General features: G+C 61.0%; 2 protein-coding genes and 2 non-coding genes across 14 annotated transcripts; all 4 read right to left on the bottom strand.

The window, feature by feature from the left end:
* Positions 1–506: 506 nt before the first annotated feature.
* EIF4G1 (eukaryotic translation initiation factor 4 gamma 1) lies at positions 507–18848 on the bottom strand. Of its 11 annotated transcripts, XM_053985984.1 has the most exons (35): positions 18776–18848; positions 17636–17696; positions 16246–16354; positions 16062–16148; positions 15729–15761; positions 15110–15130; positions 14406–14579; positions 13958–14057; positions 12142–12254; positions 10987–11079; positions 10840–10906; positions 9597–10478; positions 8555–8643; positions 8164–8350; positions 7682–7815; positions 7292–7429; positions 6927–7100; positions 6650–6847; positions 6242–6388; positions 5911–6147; positions 5726–5830; positions 5171–5324; positions 4966–5063; positions 4765–4867; positions 4543–4645; positions 3685–3941; positions 3477–3592; positions 3129–3301; positions 2870–2995; positions 2705–2786; positions 2386–2484; positions 2137–2271; positions 1967–2048; positions 1749–1889; positions 507–1633 (listed from the first exon to the last, which is right to left on the bottom strand). In XM_053985984.1, exons 3-35 carry the CDS (start codon positions 16318–16320, stop codon positions 1452–1454), a joined length of 4905 nt encoding a protein of 1634 aa, XP_053841959.1. In that variant the 5' UTR covers positions 16321–16354; positions 17636–17696; positions 18776–18848; the 3' UTR covers positions 507–1451. The 11 variants fall into 11 exon arrangements, with proteins under 11 accessions (XP_053841959.1, XP_053841961.1, XP_053841960.1 ...); XM_053985986.1 differs by lacking the exon at positions 18776–18848 and having other exon boundaries at positions 7292–7411; positions 17636–17831; XM_053985985.1 differs by lacking the exon at positions 18776–18848 and having other exon boundaries at positions 4543–4633; positions 17636–17831.
* LOC128812533 (small nucleolar RNA SNORD66) lies at positions 7175–7249 on the bottom strand. The gene has a single exon (XR_008438759.1). It is a non-coding gene; the product is annotated as a small nucleolar RNA SNORD66 (small nucleolar RNA).
* Positions 8433–8509, bottom strand: LOC128812532 (small nucleolar RNA SNORD66). The gene has a single exon (XR_008438758.1). It is a non-coding gene; the product is annotated as a small nucleolar RNA SNORD66 (small nucleolar RNA).
* On the bottom strand, positions 17741–18534 carry LOC128812241 (basic proline-rich protein-like). Its single transcript, XM_053986520.1, has 2 exons — positions 18070–18534; positions 17741–17950 (listed from the first exon to the last, which is right to left on the bottom strand). Exons 1-2 carry the CDS (start codon positions 18532–18534, stop codon positions 17741–17743), a joined length of 675 nt encoding a protein of 224 aa, XP_053842495.1.
* Positions 18849–19116: the final 268 nt, after the last annotated feature.

The raw sequence follows: 19116 nt of genomic DNA on the forward strand, positions 1-19116 counted from the left end.
AGCAAAGACCAGCCTCCAGTCCCCAGGGGGACCAGCCTCTGTCCCCAACAGGGATACCCCACAGGGGAAGCCCAGCAGGGCCCAGCTGTGCCCCATCTCCACTCCAACTGCAAGACAAGGCCAGGAGGGAGCGGATAGAAAAATGCCCTCCCACACTGGAAGGTGTAGGGGGCACCTGGCACACACCTCCCATCTCCTGCCCCAGGAGACCACACAGGTCCTGCCACTCATGCCTGTGGGAAAAGGGACATTTGGGGATATCAGGAGGGCTGTCTCTTCTGCCTCCAGAGACACTATGCCAGGCAGTGCCAGCAAGGGGAGTCCAGGGGGCCTGGCTCCAGGCACATCCAACCCCCTTGCCACCCTTCCAGCCCTGGAGTCGGGGGTACCTACCTGCCTTGCAGTGACAGGGGAGGTTGGTCCTTGCCCATGTTCAAGGCTGGCACCCCCACACCAGCCCAGGCACAAGGGACATGGGGGGGGCGGCAACAGCGGCACACGGGGCATTATTTAGCAATGTTCTTTTATTTCCAGTTTTAAGGTGAAAAGATGCCTTTAAATCTTCAATTAAATACTCCATAAAGAAAAAAAAAAAAAAAAAGGCAAAAAAAAAAATTATTTACAAATTCACGTGACCAGTAATTGAATCCTTGTTTTAATAATTACACATGCGGCTCGTCACATCCGGCGCTCTATAAATACAGGGGACGCGGATGAGAGGGCCGCCCTGTCGCTTGCCCAATTGTGGCCTTAAACGTTTGGGAGGAGGATGGGGGCTTTTGGGGACGTGGAGGGGACTCAGCCTGGCCCAGAGAGAAGGGGCCACCCCCCCTCCTCCCCGGCACCCTCCCCAGGTGTCAGAGCAGGAGCTGGAGGGGGAATGATTTATATTTAAAATTTAAAAACCATAGAGGGGAGGGGGTCCAGGCAGTGATGGAGGAATAGAGAGAGGACAGGGGAGGGGGAGAAATCACGCTCCTGTCCCCAAACCAAATTTAATAAGTTTATATATATATAATCTCTATATTTCATCAAGAAGCGGGGAGGAGAAAGAGGAGGAGGGAGAGGAGGGGAGGTATGTCCCCATCCCATCCCCCCCTCTCCATGACATGAATCCAGGGTGCTCTGCTCCACTCCCAGAGACCCGGTGTGTCTGCACTGGGAGGGGGGCGAGGAGGGTCCCCAAGGGGACCCATGGCAGCCACCGCCTCAGTCAGCATCTGTTTATTATCATGACAAACTCGTACAGGCCTTACAAACAGAACCAGGACAGAGGAAGAAGAGAGAGGAGAACTGAAAAAAAGAGAGGGGGGCTGCAAGGGGCACAGCAGGTGCCTCAGCCCTGGCATCAGCAAGTCCATGGGGGGCCAGGGGTGGGAAGGGATGGAGTCACTCCCCAGGGTGCCCACTCTCTCTCCCCCCTTCCTCCTCCTCCTCCTCCTCACAGGTGCTCAGTTGTTGTCCGACTCATCCTCAGCTTCCCGGAGCCAGGTGAAAAAGGCTGTCACCGATTTGAGAGCCACCCCTTTGCCCTGCTGCTCAGCCGGGTCCTTGCTGGACTCCCACTTGTAGAAAGCCTCCTCCTTGATGACGTCCTCATCGTAGAGGGCATCAAAGAACATCCGCAGCAGGTCTGGGGTGGGGGGACAAAGGGGAACCTCTGCTATTTTCCAGCCACCAGCCACGCTGCTGGGGTGGGGACACATTTGCCACCCTCTCCTCCAACCACCCGCACCCACGATACTCACTGGGAGGCTGGTCCAACTTCACCACCAAGGCTTGCAGGGCATAGAGTGCCTGGAGCTCCTTCTGCTCATCCCGCAGGTACTTCTGGAGCAGCTTGGCTTGGTTGTGGATGACCGTGGCGTCCACACGGTACGGGTTCTCAACTGTAGGGGACACGGCATGAGAGGGGCAGCTGTAGGCAGGGAAACGCCCAGCACTCCCACCTCACCCTGGTACTCACAGACAATGGCCAAGTGGCACACAGACGTCATCAGGGCCCTGACAAACGTGTTGGACGAGACCTGCTGCTCGCTCAGGTTGGCCTAGAGGGGGGAGTGTAAAGGATTGTGAGCTGGAGAGGGAGCCAAGAGGGAGCCTCTAGACACTCAGGCATTGTGCCCCCACCCTCACCTCAATCCAGTCATATATTCTTTGGTTGTTCGGGTTCTCCTTCAGCAGTTTGTCCATTTGCTTGCACAGCTCCTCTGAGGTCAGCTCCTTGTGGCTTGGCATGTCTGAGCTGTCCCCCATCGTGTACTCCAATTTCTGGGGAAGCAGGCAGAGAGAGCTGTTGAAGGCAGCACAGGGGAGTGCCACTCTCACATTGCCCAAGGTCTGCCCACGGCCCACCTCTGCCCCTTGCTGCCACCAAGCACCCACCTGCTCTGTGACAAATTTGTTGACATCCTGGTCCTCAGGCAGGAATTCCTTCCAGCTCAGGCCTCCATCCCGCCACAGCTTTCCTGCCGTCTTCTGGCCCTGTGGGACAGTCAGCATCAGCACGGCATGCCCTCCCATCTCCAGGGAGGAAGCTACTGTGGTTTGGTCATGCCAGCCCCATGACCCAGACACTGAGAGGGATGCCCTTCACCATCCTCTCTTGTGGCAGGGGCTTCAATCCCCACATGCCCACCTGGCCCCCAAGCAGGATGCCAGTCCTTCAGACAGCAGCCAGCAGCCACAAGCCCCATGCACTTACCATGCCCTTGCACAACAAGCCCAGCACCTCGACCAGCAGTGTGGTGGCCTTCCCGATGGGCACCAGGGGCTTTGTAATCTCCCTGTGGGGCACAAGAGATCTGGGTGAGCTACCTGCCCCAAGGAGGACTCCCGTGCCAGCCCTGCTGAGGAGCACAGCCCTCACCTGAACAGCTCCTCCATGGGGATGCCTTCCTCTTGCAGGATGGGGGTGATGAGCTCAGCCAGGTACAGCCAAATGTGTGGGATGTCAATCTCCATGTCCTCTGCGATCTCCAAGATTTCCCACAGCCTGAAGAGCAGAGGGAGCTGTTGGGATCCAGCAGTCCCCATACCCTTGGCTAGGAGGGACCTCAGGATGTCTCAGTGTTGAGTTCTACTCAAGGCAGGACCAAATTCAAAGCCAGGCTGCCCCAGCCCCTCACCCTTTGTAATACTGCTCCTTGGAAAGCGTGCCTGCCTTCACCAGCTGGCAGAGCAGGGCTCCCATGTGCTCGCGGGAGATGGTGCTCCTCTCCAGCGTGGACTCGATGCCATTTTGCACAAAGATGTAGAGTGAGGAGGGGCTGCCCAGCTCCTGCACACACTGCAGGGCCTCCTGCAGGGAAAAGGGAGGTCAGTACTGCCCTACAGCCAGCTCTGGCTCCCCATTTCCAAATCCAGGCACCACCAGGACCCTGCCCAACAGTGCTACCACACAGGGAGGGAAGCATATGGCATGTCAGAGGAACATATATGGTGTGTTAGGGTGCTTGGCCACCTCCTTCTCTCACCTTCATGTCATTGATGTGCAGGTATTCCTCTATGATCGCCTTGGATTTCTTCTCCAGTTCCTCTTCCGACAGCACGGGCTTGGTGGATGTTGGAGGAGGTGTTGGCTCTTGTTTAACTGCAAGAGAAGAGCAGGGATCAGGCATCACCTGGGACAAGCAGAGCTGCAGGTGCGGCCAGACCCTGGGATATTGCCCCTCCCCAGCTCACTGGTCTCTCGGCTCCGGTCCCGTTCCTCCGTCATGCTCGCAGCCTTGCGCACGGCCTCGGGGCCGCCCTGCTTCTCCCGTTCTCGGCTCCTGTCCTCTGTCTCTTTGCTGAAGCTCCTCTTGGTGAGGGCAGACCTGTTCCTGTCTACTCTCTCCCCCCGGTCAAGACGCTCTAGACGGTCGCTGCCCTTCTCCGAACGTGACTCCCGGTCCCCTCTGTCCCCAGCCTTCTCTGACCTGTCACGGCTGGAGCTGCTCCTGGGTGAGAGAAAGACACACAGCGTGAAGAACCCATCACCACCCTCCCTGACCCCAGACTGTAGAGCTCTGTAAGGTAAGGCTGTCTCACTCCAATCCCCACCTCTTTTAGTACTTGACCATTCTTGGGGAAAAACTTTTTCCCTATTTCTCCCCCGTTCCAACTCATACCCTTTTCCTTTTTCTCTGCTCCTTGGCTGAGCACCGCCTGCCTTTGTCCTACCCATACCTTCCTTCTGACACAGACTGTGGCAAAAGCCCCCTTTTGTTTTCCTCTTCTCCCAAAAGAATCCAAACTCCAGCTCTCTTTGGAGACCTCACGCTCCCGCCCTTTAATGTCTATCCAAGGACCCCCAGGCCAGACCGAGCGCCCAGGGGTGGTCACCCAAGCACCAAACAGTAGGGAGGACACCCAGGGTGAGGTCAACCTTCCTTGCCACAAGGATTCACCACTGACTCTGAGCTCCATCAAGGCCCCATCTTGCCACAGGGCAAGTCCAGATACCGTAACTTGCCTATACACTGATCAACCACAAGACTGAATCAGGGGCTCTCCCTCAACCCCACACACCCATCCACCAAGGCAGGGCTGGCCCCTCACCTCTGCACCACACGGCGGGACTCTGGGCTCTCGGCAGGCATTGACTGCTGGAGCGCTGAGAAGCGGTTCAAGGTGCTCGTGGCTGGTCGCCCTGAATCAGATGCTGGGCGTGAAAAGAGGGAAGTCTCAGAGTTTGGCAACTCCCTGGTAGAGGAACTGCCAGGGGAAGGATCACCCCTCCCACTCTGTCCCACAGCACCCAGCCAGTCCCACACTGCCTACCTGAATCTGCGGGCTTCGCGCCAGACCCTCCGCTGCTGCCTTTGCCCCAGCTCAGCCGCCCACCCGGTGCAAAGAGCTGGTTATTGGAGTCAATGGATCCAGGCTGCAAGTGCAGAGAGACAGTCAGGCCTGATCCCCCGACCAAGGCAGGACCTAGGCCAGGCAGCCAGCTCAGCTGCCACACCGCACCCCCAGCCTCACCTTGGTGATCTTCGTTAACCGGCTGGTGTCAATGGGCCGGTTGCCCTTGCTGATGGGCACCGTGCTCCAGCCATCATCTGCAACCAGGCTACTGCGCCCTGAGCACAAGAGGGACAGTCATAAGGTGCAGACCAGCCTTGAACAGAGTCCAGCAGGAGCAACCAACTCCTAGCAAACTCAAGTGTCCCCAAGCCCAGACACTTACCACCAGAGGATGGCCCAGGGGGTCCTCTCCTCTTGTCCTTTGACATGAGCTGCTGCACTTTGATGTGTTCCCGATGCTCCTCCATCTCTGCTTCCTTGTGGATCTGATCGATGGTTTTGGGGCCCTGGTCTCCTCGCCGCGGTACCCAGCTATTCTGTAGAGGGCAGGGAAGGAGGGAAGAGGGAACTGAGATGGCTGAAAGATGGAGGGAAAGGGATTCCCCCTTCCCACTCTCAAAGTCTCAGGTTAGTCTCCTGCCTCGGCCATCACCACTCTTCATGTGTTGTGGCAGCTTTTGGCACAAAAAGGCTCAGGTTCCAGAGCCCCCCTGCATTAAACAGCCGCCAATTACTGTGTGCCCACTACCACTACCATGATAACCAAGAGCAGGGGCTAGCATGGTGTCTCTGGGGCTGGCCACAGCTCACATACCCACCTCACCCCTAGAGGGGACACATGGATTGCGGGCACTCAGAGGACATAGGCCAGCAGCTCCAAAGGACCAAGCAGCAGACAGAGGACAGTCCCCAGACAATTGCATTCCATGAACCATACCCGTCTTAGGTCAATCACATCCTGCAGCATGAAACGGATTCGGGATGATGTCTTTTTCTCTTTGATGATCTTCTCCATCTGATTGAAGTACTGGTCCATCCTAGGCTATAGAGGGACAGAGCCGTGGTCACATTCCTCCTAAAGGCAAGGAAAGAGCAAGCAAGGTAGGGCAGGGCAAGGAGTACCTTGGCTTTCTCGAAGTCCAAGTCCTTGCCAATAGTCGTAAGCAGGCGGCAAAGGCACTCAAGAGACTCCTCATCGTGGTTTTTGAGCAGCTTCACCACACAGTCATGCATAATGGCCTCCGTCAACATCTTCAGTTTGAAGAGTTCTCCAATGAACTTGATGTTGCCCAGGGATCGTCGTCGGGCCTTGTCCCGCGCCTCCTCCAGCTCATCCTTCATACGTGCCTTCTCCTCGGGCTGCACAAAAAGCCCAGCAGGGCAGTTCAGTGTCCAGAGCCAGCCCAAGGACACCCACGCCAGCCCTCAGCAGCAGACTCCCACCACAACTCACAGCACTGGCATCATCCATCTCCTTTTGCCGCTTCTCAAAGATCTCATCATCGTCCTTGTCCTTCTCAAACTCCTTCTGGCAGCGGTTGAGCAGCAGCTTGCGGAAGTTCACAGTCACTGTGGGCTTGTCTGTTGTGGGCACTTTAAGCTGCAGGGAGAGGTACAACCCAGAGAAAGAGCATGAGTTGTGTCTCCCCCAAAAGCTGGGCAACTAAGGTGGCACTACTCAAATCAGGGAAAAGCCACCCTACAACACTGTGATGCCCTGCTGAGACTCTGAACGGGGTCCTCCATCCACACACCCCAGTTTCTCCACTCCACATGGAAGGACCTGCACACTACTAAGCTCAGCTGAGATGGCCAAAAAAACCTTGCCCACCAGGCAGGAAACCGCCCAGCTTCTGCTCACCCCCATAAGGCAACGGCACATATTAGCATAGGCAACAGAGAAGTTTGGCTCCGAGATGGCCTTCTCGAAGACGAGGTCGATGACACCCTTGAGCCGCTCCTCCGTGTCGATGGACAACTCCATCACCTGCTTCATCAGTTGCTGGAACATCTGGGGCGTCAGCTTGTTGAGGATGCTGCGGACACGGCGGAGCAGTTCCTGCAAGGGCAGCAGGGTCAGCAAGAGCTGGGCACCCTTCCCCCAGGCCCTCCAACTGCCTGCCCACCCCAGCTCCCACCTGTGTCTTGATATTCTCAGGATCCTCCTCCTCGGAAGCACGTTTGCTGCTGGGTTTCCAGGCCTTCTCGGCCTTGTTCAGCTTGACATCCTCATTGAGGGACACAGTAGCAATGATTTTGCGGGGCTCCTTCCTCGGGTTCTGCTGGGAGCGGCGGGGACCCAACCCTGAGGGCTGACACATGGAGAAGAAACTCAGCTCTCTGCTCTGGGACCATGTGAGCTGGCTCCCAGAAGTCCCCAGTCCACCTACTCAGATCCTCAACTCCATCATGGACATCAGTGGCCCAGACACAGCGGCTCGAAAGCTTGATCATCACAGAGAGGCAGAGCAGGATGGCAGGAATGAAGTGAGGAGATACTCACCAGGCCCCGGTTGCCCATGACAGGCCGGCCAAGGTTGGCAAAGGAGGGGGTGAAGTCAGGGCTGCAGTTCATGCCACTAAGGCGGATGGGGTCGATTGCCCGCAGTGGGGTCTTGTTGGCCTGCGAAGGTACACACGGCTGAGGATGCCCGGGGGCAGAGGAGCGGGACGGATCCATCCCCCAGCCTCAGCGCCGGGACAAGGAACTGGAAAAAAGGCCCCAGAGGTGCCCCCGCACCCACCAACCCAGGCTCAAGGGTCACTGCAGATGCAGCAACAGGACCCTGAGCACAAATGTAAGTCCCTGCCCCGCCTTCACAAGGCACAAAGAGGAGCCAGATCCCCACTAAACCACCACCCACAATTCCCCGATTTCCAGGGCCGCACCGACCTTGTCCAGCACCACATCTGTGATCTGGGGCAGTCCCTCAGGTTTCTGCATGCTGGCAAAGATGAACTGGAAGCCCAGCAGGAACTCCCGGTCATATCGCTTCTTCTCCTCAGGGTTCAGTGGCTTCCATTGCTCTGCAGTGGGGGGCAAGAGGGAGACTCTAATGTGGCCTGTCCCATATTCTCCACTCTGAGCTGTGATGGGTCTGGGTCTACACAAGGACAAGCGAGGTGAGATGTAGACAACCACAGAACTGCCCCAGCCTGGTACACCATGAGCATAACCACGCATGCTTAGAAAGCCTGATGCCACCAGCTCCCTGCCAAGACCCTTGTGCTGGGAACTCTGTTCCACACCCCATGCCAAGCTTGGGGACAAGATGGGAGGAGAATGTGAAATTTAGGACAGCGGGACCATGCCACCCACTGCTGGGTCCAGAGGTGGTGGCTGCCAGCAGAGGACTGTGCCCAGGCACAGCTCACCTTCCTTGTAGCCATACTTCTGGCCAGCAGCCTTGCCCTTCTCCGGGGCCAACTTGTCTTCCTTCTCCTCCCACGTCTCTTCCGACTCTTCCTGTGGACGGGCAGGAGCCACGTCCTCTGCTTCACTGGCAGGGACAGATGTGGGGGGCTTGTTCTCCGCCTCCGAGGCACTATCACCGGTCTGAGACTGCAGTGGGGGGGACAGGGACAGCAATCACCCACACGAGCCTGTTCCTGGTCCCCTTCACCCCACTCCTCGGTGTCCACCCCACCTCAGATCCTCATTACCATCACAGAGTATCAGTGGCCCAGACACGATGGCACAAAGCAGAGTTCATCACAGGAGGAGATGGGACACAGGGTGATCCCCAGACACCCCTGGGACACTCACCTCTTTAAAGGCATCCAGCAAATCACCTAGTGCCTCCTTCTTGTTCAGCTCCTTTATCCTTCGTTTCTTCTTTGGCACCGACATGGCGACTGGGAGGAGAGGCAGGAAGGTCAAAGACAGGAACCCTCCCAGTCCCCAGTACCCTGACACTAGCTATGGAGTCACCAGCAAGGCCCCAGTAACAGCAGGTGAGCTTCAAGACGGAGCCATAGGGATGTGGTCCTGCCACCCCGTAACAGCCCCCATCCCCAAACACACCCCAATTTACCTTCATCAAAGCCACCCAGCCACACCACTGCCCTAGTGCATGCTCTCCATCCTGTCAGAGGATCCCTGCAGACACTGCTCTACAGGCAGCCCTTACAGGGACACCGCCATACAAATCTATGTTCCGATACACAGTCCCCTCCCTGGCACCCCTATACACCAGCCCATACATGTGCTCCCCAGAAATGTATCTGCCCCCAGGTTGCCCTCCTAGAGCACCCCTGTATCCCTGCCCAAGGCACTCTATATAAACACATCCTGTGAACCCATCTTCCCCATCACTCCTACGTAACCCCAACACTTCTGTGCAGGGTGCTTAAAGAAAAAAAGAGAAACCCCAACACATCCCCAAGGCACCTCACTTTCCTCAATCACCCCTCTGTACTTGCATACCTCTACACAGCATGCCCGACATCTTCCCTGCCAATCCTCCACCTCCCAGTGTCCTCAATGACTGGGGACAATCCTGAGATACAACCCTGATACACCACCCTACACCCCTGCGTAAGACATCGTATAAAACGCACTTCCATTCCCCATGACATCCCCCACAGACAGCCCTCTATACCCATCCCATCCATCACCACATAGATGTACTCCCCAGATTTCCTCCCCAGATATACCCCTGATCCCACCATCCATAGACACCTTGTCCCTCTCAGCATCCCATACACATCCTATACCCCCTAACCACATCTCCCTCTCCACACCTCCCTGTACCTCATGCCCCCCCCAACACCCACCCTGGGGCACCCTGCAGCCCAGCATTCCCAACCTTGTGCGGTCGCCTCCGAGATCTGCGAAGGGGCAGGGGCTGGGCTCAAGCTTCGCTCCTGGGTCTCACCAGGGCCTTCACTCTCTTCGTCCTCCTCCTCTGCAGCGGGGGAGGCAGGGGTGCCAGGTTGGGCTGGCTCCTCAGGCTCTGAGATAGGGCTGACATCTGACTCAGGCTGTTCCTCACTCGGCTCCACTTTGCTGGTGCCCTCCACACCATTGGGTAGGGGCAGCTCTTCAGGCTGGGCAGTGGGAGAGTCCAGGGTGGGCACAGGCACCGGCTCAGAAACCGGCACTGGCTGGCACACGAGCGCCTCAGGGACCGTCTCAGGCGTCTCCTCCAAAACCCCATTGGCCTCACCAGTGGGCTCGGGGCAGGGCTCTTCCCGGGGTGGTGGGGGGCTGGGGGAGGCGGGTTTGGCAGGCGTTTCAGAGGCCTGTGGTACAACAGGTGGTGGCGACGGCGCAGCCGGCACCAGGGGCACGGCTGGCATTGAGGGAACAACGGGCACCGGCGGCACCTCGGGGGGCACAGGCTCCTGCAGGGTGGGCTCTGGGAGGGGAATAGCAACCTCCTCCTCCTCTTCCTCCTCCTCCTCCACAGCCACTGTGTCCATGTTGGGCGCGGGCACAAGGGGCAGCTCCGCAGCCCCTGGCACTGTAGTGATGGCGCTTAACGTCTTTTGCGGGTCAGGTGGCGCCTCGCCCTGCTCCGCTTTCGTGTCCGTGTCCACAGGAGGCTCCATTGGCACCAGCGTCACGGGCGAGAGCACCACGGGCTCCACCTCGGGGATCAGGGGAGGGGGAGGAGACGGGGATGCCGACTTGCTGGGCTCCAGGGAGACAGGCTTGCTCACCACCAGCGCAGGCTTCGGGCGGTCATCTGCAAGGTGGATGGTGTTAACGGATGACTCTGAGATTCCCTGCTCATCCCACATTCCTCCCCAGATCCCACTATCTTCAGGAGACATAGGGACAGATGTACCAAGCCACATCACAAATGGGGGATGGGGAAAACAGAGGTCCTCTAGTGCCCAGAGGACAGCTGAGATGAGTATACAGCCCCTGTAAACTCTCCTGGATCCAAAAGGTCCCCAGGTATGCAGGGATGGCCTCCGACCCCACAAGTGTCAGGAGAACCAAGGAATAGCAGGGCTGGCATTTCACATCCAGTAGTGCCAACACCAGGGAACCTTGCTGCAGCCATGCCAGCTGGCACACCCAGCCCTGGCACAGGCACTTACCAGGCCGGACAATAACTGCTACATGAGGGGTCTCTCCATTGGCCTGGGGCTCCAAACCGCTTCCAGCCTGAGGGGGCAAAGAGGGAGTTGAACAGAGCCATGTGCACCTCCCTCTGCCACAGCTGTGAAGTCAGAGGATCCACTTACCTGTGGAGGGGTAGGGGTGGATGAGGTCCTTGCTCCAGACATAATTTCTTCTGTAATGTCTTTGCCACCTTGGTTGGGGTCTCGTATTCGGATCTGTCCAAGAATCAGAGCACAGTGGGGAAGTTGTTGGCAGAGTGCAGAACACAACACAAGGGCCACTCCCCTTCCATGAGCCCAACACCCCACAGGACACTGTGCTCCAAAGGGAAAAGGGAGGTTCATTCACTGCACTGCCTGTCCTGGCCACACATTTTGGGGAACAGTGGGTGCCAGATCCTCTCACCAGAGGGCATAGTGTCCCACAGACACTGGCCTGTTCCCGTGCCTTGCAAGTCATCGCAATAGGCAGCTGGAACCAGCAGGTCCCCAGGCCAGTGCCATCAGAAATCAGGGGACCCCAATACATCACTGTGCTGGCACAGGGGCTGCAAGGACCCCCCCTCATTTTGGGGACAATACAGGGGACTAGCCTCAGCACACATAAAACCACAGTGAGTTCTGTGCCACCCCAGGAACACCCTATATGCCCACAGCCTCACTTGCCCCATGTCTGCCATGGGCGTGGCACAAGCTACAGGGCACCCTGCTGCGGGGTGACTGGAGGGGCACACATGGGTCTGGCTGGGACCACAGCGCATGGCAAAGTGCAGCCATGAGTCTTGTCCTCTCTACCTTCTGAACACGACCTGCTCCCAGAACACCAAGTGCAGAGCTCAACCCATCTCTGATGAGAAAATGCCAGCATCCCACCTCCCAGTGGCAACCCCTGCCTCCCAGCACAGGGCCATGCCGGCAGCCACCCGGCTCCCTGCTATAAATAGGCCCCATGCGAGGCCTCTGAGCACCGGCATCTCCGGGAGCAGACAGCAGTTGGCAGCCGCGGCACCCCCGCCCTCCCGGGAGCTGTGACTCAGCACAACGCTGCCTGCCGGGACGACCAAGGTCGCCAGCACCCACCACGCACCCCAGTTCCCTTGCTAAGCCCTCCAGCCTATGGGGACACAACCGTGTGCCAACCCTTTTCCCTGGCATGCTGCACCACATCCCATCCCACACACCACCAGCACCTGGGGCTGACACCATCCCCCCTCCTGCACATGAGCACACCCTCTTGCACATGAGTTCCCCCGTGCCGGGAGGCAGATGGCTCCTTACCGTCTTGCGTTCTCGTTTCGGGGGGATCGGTGGTTGCTGGCTTACAATGACCTGGGCAGTGGGGACCCCCGCTGGGAACTGCTGCACCCCCTGTGCCGGGTAATACGCACCCGCTGAAGGAGAGAACAGAGCGTCAGACCAGCCAAGCCAGATCCTCCAAGCCTGTCCCGAAGACTCCCTGATCTCCCAAACACAGGGGTCTGTCAAGAGCCTGAAGAGCCCTTGCTGCTCTGCAGCGAACCCCCATCGCATCCGGCCTGGATTGTCCCAACCCGCCTGACAGGCCTGACTGAATTCCTTCCCTGTGAAGCAGAGAGCGTCCCCGCGCCACCCCCACGCCCAGCCAGGCCCCGCAGGCATCCACCGTGCCCACCAGCTCCACGCCACCAAGAGCCCTGCCTGGACACTCGGCCATGTCAGGTACAGGCGTCCTGGCTCTGCAGGCGGCCGCCGTCCTGCCTGCACCCTTATCTCCCCAGGGCCAGCACCAGCCCGAGGGCGGCACCAGACAGCCTCCATTCACACCCAGGCTGAGGGGCTCAGGCTCCCCATGCAGCCCGAGTCCCTGGAGAGTCCAGCCCAGAGGAAGGAGCTGTGCTGAGGGACAGAGGCAGAGCTGGACCCCATCCAAGGCTGGCACAGCCCTCAAGAGGTGCTCCACTCCTCCCAGGGCATCTGCGAGCATCACCCCGGAGCAGTGCCACAGGGATATGGGTGAGTTGGGACAGGCACAGCTGGGTCCTGGACCCCTCTGGCTCCAGCACCTTCTCTGCTGCACTGACCCTGAAAGTCAACCAAGGTGCTCTGGTGACTGCCTCATCCCTGAGTCAGGGACCCTCCCTTTGCTCAAGAGACTCGCAGGGACGCTGAATGGGCCTCACACGTTAGGATGGGCTGGGCATGGGGGGAAGGAATGAGATCCTGAGCTGCCTATCCCTAAGGACCACACAGGAGACCCAATCTGATTCATTTGTCAAGGGTCACCCTACCAGTCCTGTGGGCAAGAGGCAAGTGCTGCCAGCTTCCCCAGGAAGAGCCACAGCAGCACCAAAACAGAGGCTGGGGGTACACCCATCCTGGAACCTCTAAGAGATACCCAGAGCATATCCCAGGGCTGTGCACAAAGGCCCAAGCACAGGAGAAAGCCACAGCCAGGGGTCACCTCCCTCCTCTGAGGAGCTGGCTGGGCCCTGAGACAAGAGGGAGGGAGGCCGGGCACGTACCTGGCTCAGGAGAAGCCCATCTCTGCCCCGGTTATGCTTTGCTGCTGTGCTGGGGCCAGGCCGGAGGCCTCGGCTCACATTTCTGTGTCTGCTGGGCCTCCCGGGGCCAACCAAGCCTAAATATAGTCACAGCCCGGGTGGCCACATGCGAGCAGGGGGAAGGAGGAGGGGCTGCTCACATCACACTCCCCAAGCACCAGGAGGGGGCAGGCACGGAGCACCCCAGCTCAGCTCCTGGGCAGGAGCTGAGGGGGGTCAGCAAGCACTGAACTGCTCACCACCTTGACAGCAAGTGAGGGGAAGTAGGGGATAAAGTCTGCCCCAGCCCTCCGCCAGCAGAGTTAAATATTAAACAGCCCCAATTTGGAAAAGGACAGGGGTGACTGGACTGGTACGAATGGACCAGCAGGACATGATGTGCTGCTGGGCAACAAGCAACTGTTGCCCAAAACAGCCTGCAATGGAGTCACAGAGTCAGCCCTGGTGAGCTGTGTTCAGCTCAGCAGGACACATAGAGGCCAGGGGAGCAAAAAAACGGGGAAGTGCTGGGACTGAAAGAGCACCGGGGAGCAGAGCAACCCCTCTGTCTGTACCGTAAGTCCCGAACTCTGTGGGGCTGGCTCCAGGGTAAAAACTAGGGGCGCCAGGTTGGACCGGGTACTGTTGGGTCGGGACAACATACGTGGAGCGACCCTGCAAAAGGAGAGAAGAGGAAAAGTCAGTAATGTCCCCTGCAGAGCATGGACATACCCCGAAAACACTAATGTAACCCCAAACCTGACTGTGAACTAGCTGTACACCAGGGCAGTGAGCAGGACACAGGCAGAGTAGACACTAGGTGCCCTAGTGAACTGTGGGGGAGGGGACCAGTACTGCCGCCTCTCTACAGAGCCAGCAGCACCCTGCTCAAATCAGTGGGTGCTCAGAGTCTCAGAACCCCTTCCACCCTCCCAAAACAGACCCAGGCTCCAAGCCCAGGCAACACTTTCCACCGGTGCCCATCCCAACTCCCTCCCACAGAGTCCAAAGCATAGCCCTCACCTGTCCGGGAATGTAATAGGCTCCTTGGGAAGGTGTGTAGGATATCTGGGAGGGTATCATCATCACCTGGGAAGCAGCTGGATACACATGGGCAGGGGGGCCGGGCCGAGCCGTCGTGTTACTCTGCACGCGGGACGCACTGGCGGGAGGCTGTGCCCTGTTCTGGTAGAAATGCTTGGGGAGAGATGGGGCACAGCGTCAGCAGGAGCTCCAGTACCTTCTTCTGCCACCACCGCACACGGGGGAAGACACCAGCCCCCCCACGCTGCCGGGATGCAGCACCGCCTCGGCAGCTCACAAGGCCACCCCCCACCCCTGCACCATCCTGTCCCCACGCACCTGCGGGGCCGCCTGGGTCCACCCGACCCAGCTCATGCCCGGCGCGGCCCCGGCCCAGCCCTCCCGGGGCCGGCAGCTCAAGCACCCGGGGCCGGCCACGGCCGCACGCAGCTCGGCGGCGGCGGGTCCCGGCGTGCTCTGCACCGGCTCCCGGCGCTCGCGGTGGATGCTGGGACCTGTAGTCCCGCCATGCCGGAGCCGGACAACATGTGGAGCTCCGTATTCCAACCCCGGCCAACGCCGTTCATCCCGACCCAGCTTGTTTGTCGGGCAAGAACATCCCCGGGAGCAGCAGCTCCAGCCCAGCGATGAGTGGGCAAGGAAGGGTCCGCGCATGCACCCCCGGGGCAAGGAGAAAGTGTTACCTGAAGAGACCTGAATCCTCCCTGTTAGCAAGCGCACGCATACAGAGGGAAAGGGGGAAAGAGAGAGACAGGAGTTACTGGCACTGGGACAGGGATAGCAGAGGAACGGACAAGAGGTCAGGGAGTCCTTTGCCCTGTGCCCACATCCCAAATATACTGAGGTCCCCTGTAGGGACCTCCCAAGGGGCAGGGATGGGTCTGATGAGCTCCCAGACAGCACAGCCAAGGATGTCACCAGATCTGTCCCCAGCAGCTCCTCTACACAAGAGGGCTGATGGAGGTCCAGAGCCTTGCACGCGACTGCAGGGCCTTGGGAGATCAAGCAAAGCAGGGAGGAAAAGGAAGATGAGGAAGAACACAGGCAGAAGCAACAGCCTGGGCTGGAGTTAGCACAGGCACAGCCACATGCTGCAGGCTTCATGCAAGGAGGGAACTGGGGAGACACTGCAGAGAAACCTACCCAAATTCAAGCAGGCATCCACACTTTCCCCAGACCAGCCTATCCCCAGAGTCCAGGGTCCCCATATGCTCCCCAGACCCTTCATGCCCAAGGTGGGTGTTTCTGTGCAGTGTCGGGGAAGGGTGTTCAGCATGCAGGGCAGGGGAAGCGGGTTAGTACCTGCTGGTGAATAGCCCGAGGCCCTGCTGGAAACTGAGAGAGGAGGAAAGGGAGGTTTGGGGCAGGGGAGGAAGGAGAGAAGAGCAGTCACTCTGTGGGCATCCTCACTGGAGGCACCTGCCCTCCCATCCCAGGGCCAGGAGGTCCTCAGGTGGCAGTCGTGGTCCAGATCATGGGCTCATTCCCCCTTTCACAGGCACACACCATGCCCGAGAGGCACCACATTGCTCCTAACACCCCTGGGTTCCGTGGCAGTGTGGGCTACTCAGCCAGGAAGCAGAAAGCTGCTGGATACCCCTTATCACCCTCTGCAGCTCTGGACAAAATCCTTACCTGGCGCGGCTGAGAAGGCGTATTCATTTGTGAGGTCGGTGCCGGGTTAAAAACCACAGGTGCCGTCTGACCAGGTGGGAACGTCGGCTGGAAGAAGGCAGGGAGGGAGTGAGATGGTACCACTGCCCTTGGCACCAACTGGGGAGGCAAAGCTGGATCCCCCAGCCCTGCAGGGGACAGTTACCTGCGGCAGTCCGGGAGAAGGGGCAGGGTGCGGGGCAGTCGGGGCTCCTCCTGTGGGCTGTGGAGCTTTGTTCATTTCATGGGGTTGTGCATAAGGATCCCCTCGCTATCTACAGGAACAGGGACAGAGGGCATAAGCTGGAGATGGCAGCACCCCAGGCATCTGTCTCCTGCCCACGTCAGCCCTAAAATCTGCAAATCTCCAGCCCCACAGCCTACCAGCGTAAAGCCAGGCATCAGCCATGCCTCACAGACAGCATCCCACCAAGGCACGGACCCCCAGCCACCTCCTCTTGCCCCACTGGGCCACGGCGAGGATGGGGTACGTACTTCCAAGTCACCCAGCCTGGGCAGGTCCTCACACCCTTCAGAGCACACCCCCCATCATGCCCCAAACCCAGCCATGCCCACCAGCAGGACTGACCCACCCAAGGTGACCCCACAAAGCCTGTCTGGGCCCTACACAAAAGCGGGCACCAGTGCCCATGATTTGCCACCAGCACCTAGGCCACCACTAACTCCGGGGGGCTGGGTGGGCCGGCGGCACCCCGGCGTCAGCCGTGCCCAGCTCCACCCCGGCTGACCTACTAAGCGCTTCCCCCGGCCGGCCAAACCTGTTCCTGCCGGTGGCGCCGGGTCCCCAGCGTACACCACAAACGCCTACCAGGGAAGGCAGGGAGCAGCTTCCCATGTCCCCCCACACCACCGACACTCCTGCCCACTGCCCTGCCCAGGGGAGTCTGCAGCCCCCTGCCACTGCCAGCACCCAGGCAGCCCGGACACCCTCCCGGCTGTCCCAGGAAGGACTTGGCAGCCAGTGCCGCTCTCCCCGCCCCAGTGCAAAGGCCGCCGGGGCAGGAAGGAGAGGCAGTACCCCGCACACTGTCAGGGCTCCCCTACACCCCATGGCACCCAGCAAGCCCGGTGCGGCCAGACACCCAAGGGAGCAGCCCTAGTGCCTCTTGTAATCTGACGCCTGGACGCGTCAGCACTGCCGGCCCCCGGCCCAGCTGCGGGCACTGCCAGACACGTCCCACCAACACTGGGAAATGGGGCACCCCAATCCCCCCAGGGCTGCGCCTTGGTATGGGGATGCCACCCCATCACAGGGATCCCCCGAGCCACAACCCCAGAGGAGATGGGCTCTGCCAGGGTTTCAGGAGGTGGCAGGGGCTGGGTTGCACCCCCCAGTGCTCCCGCCAGACCCCTTCTCACCGGGGACCCAAGCACCTGGCACGGACAGCCCGTACCTGAGCCAGCTTAGCTAGGCCTTGAGACCAATCACCCCTAAACAGAGGGGGAGGATTGTCTCACAGGGGACAGGGACACCCGGGGACAGCCAGACCTGGTCTCCTCCGCCAGACAAAACCGGGAGCGAGCAGGATACTCACCCCCCCGCGGGAAAAACCTGGGCCGGCTGAGCGGGCCTGCAGAGACCGTTCATCCGACTGACTGGGAGAGAGGAGGGAGCGGGGAGAGAGAGAGAGAAAGAGAGATCAGGCCGGGCCCCGCGGGGGAGCCCGGACTGGCCCGGCTTCGCACTGGCCCGGGTAGCCCAGCTGGGCCAGGGAATGCGGGTTCCGTCCCGGGGGGACAACGGGGCACCGCCGCGGCTGTTTGTAATCGGAGTCGCCGCCGCCGCCTCTCTTGCGCCGGGAGCGGCCGGGCCGCGGCCTGTGCTGGGCCCGCCGACGGGGCGGGGGGTCCTGCCGGGGGGGGGGATCCGGGAAGGCCTAGCTCGGTCGGAGTGAGGGGCCGGGGGACGGGAGCAGCAGTTCGGGGAGACGGGAACGTACGAGGGAGTGGGGGAAAAGACGAGGATCACCGACGGCGGAGCTGGGACAGGCCGCGGCGGTGGCCCGAAAGCGGCCGGCCCCGCCAGGCCCAAGCGCGGCCTCGCCCCCAGGCCGAGGCGGCGGCCAAACCGGCGGCTGCGGCCGGCTCCGTCCCGGGGCGGCGGCACCACCATCACGGCGGCGGGAGGGCGCGGTGCGGTGCCCGGTGCGGCATCCGGCGGCCCCGCTCCCCCCCGCGGCGGCGGCGGCCTCTGCCAAGGACACGTGTCACTGCCGGCCGCAACCGCGGCCCCGCGGGCACCGGCGGCGGCACGAGAGCACGGTCGCGGCGGGGCGGGGGCGGCAGTACTCGCAACACATGCGGCGGCGGCGCCGGGCCTAGGCGGGCGCGGCGCCGGGAGCACGTGTGCGGCGGTGGCGGCGGGGCGCACCGGCCGGCACGTGGGCGCGGACCGACGCCGCCGCCGCGGGATCACCGGGACTTGGGTGACCATCGGGACGAGCGGGGGGCCCGGCGCAGCAGCGGAGCGAAGCACGGGACGGGGCGTGGGAAGGGGGGTGGCGGCGGCGGGGCGGCACCCACGTGGTAGCGGCGGCGGCGGCGCGACAAGGCCCGGCGAAGCGAAGCCCGGGGAAGGGGGAGGAATAGGGCGGCACGCGCGGCCCCGGTACCGGCGCCCCCCCCGCCCCCCCCCCCCCCGCGGGGCGCGCGCCCGCCCCGCCCCCGCCCGTTACCTTCAGTCTCCTTCAGCGCGCGCGGCCCGACGCAGCCGCAGCGCAGCGCAGCACGACCATTTCCGGAGCCGCGCCGCGCGCAGGGGGCGGGGCCGCGGGGCCGCGCGCCCGCCGCCGCCGCGGGGGAGGGGCGACGGGGGCGGGGCCGCCACGCCCGGAGCCGCGCCGGGCCCCGCCCCCGCCGCGCGCGCTGCGCCGCCGCCGCGCCCGCCCCGCCGCTGGGGTCACGTGGCGGGGCGGGGCGAGGCCCGGGCGTCCCAGAGGAGGCCGCGGTCCGCACGGCTACGCCCCATCCCGGCAGCCGCGGCCGCCGTCCCGTCCCGCCGCTGCGCGCCCCGTGC

The sequence above is a fragment of the Vidua macroura genome, chromosome 10 (genome assembly GCF_024509145.1).
Source record: "Vidua macroura isolate BioBank_ID:100142 chromosome 10, ASM2450914v1, whole genome shotgun sequence".
In the NCBI taxonomy this organism is placed as follows: domain Eukaryota; kingdom Metazoa; phylum Chordata; class Aves; order Passeriformes; family Viduidae; genus Vidua; species Vidua macroura.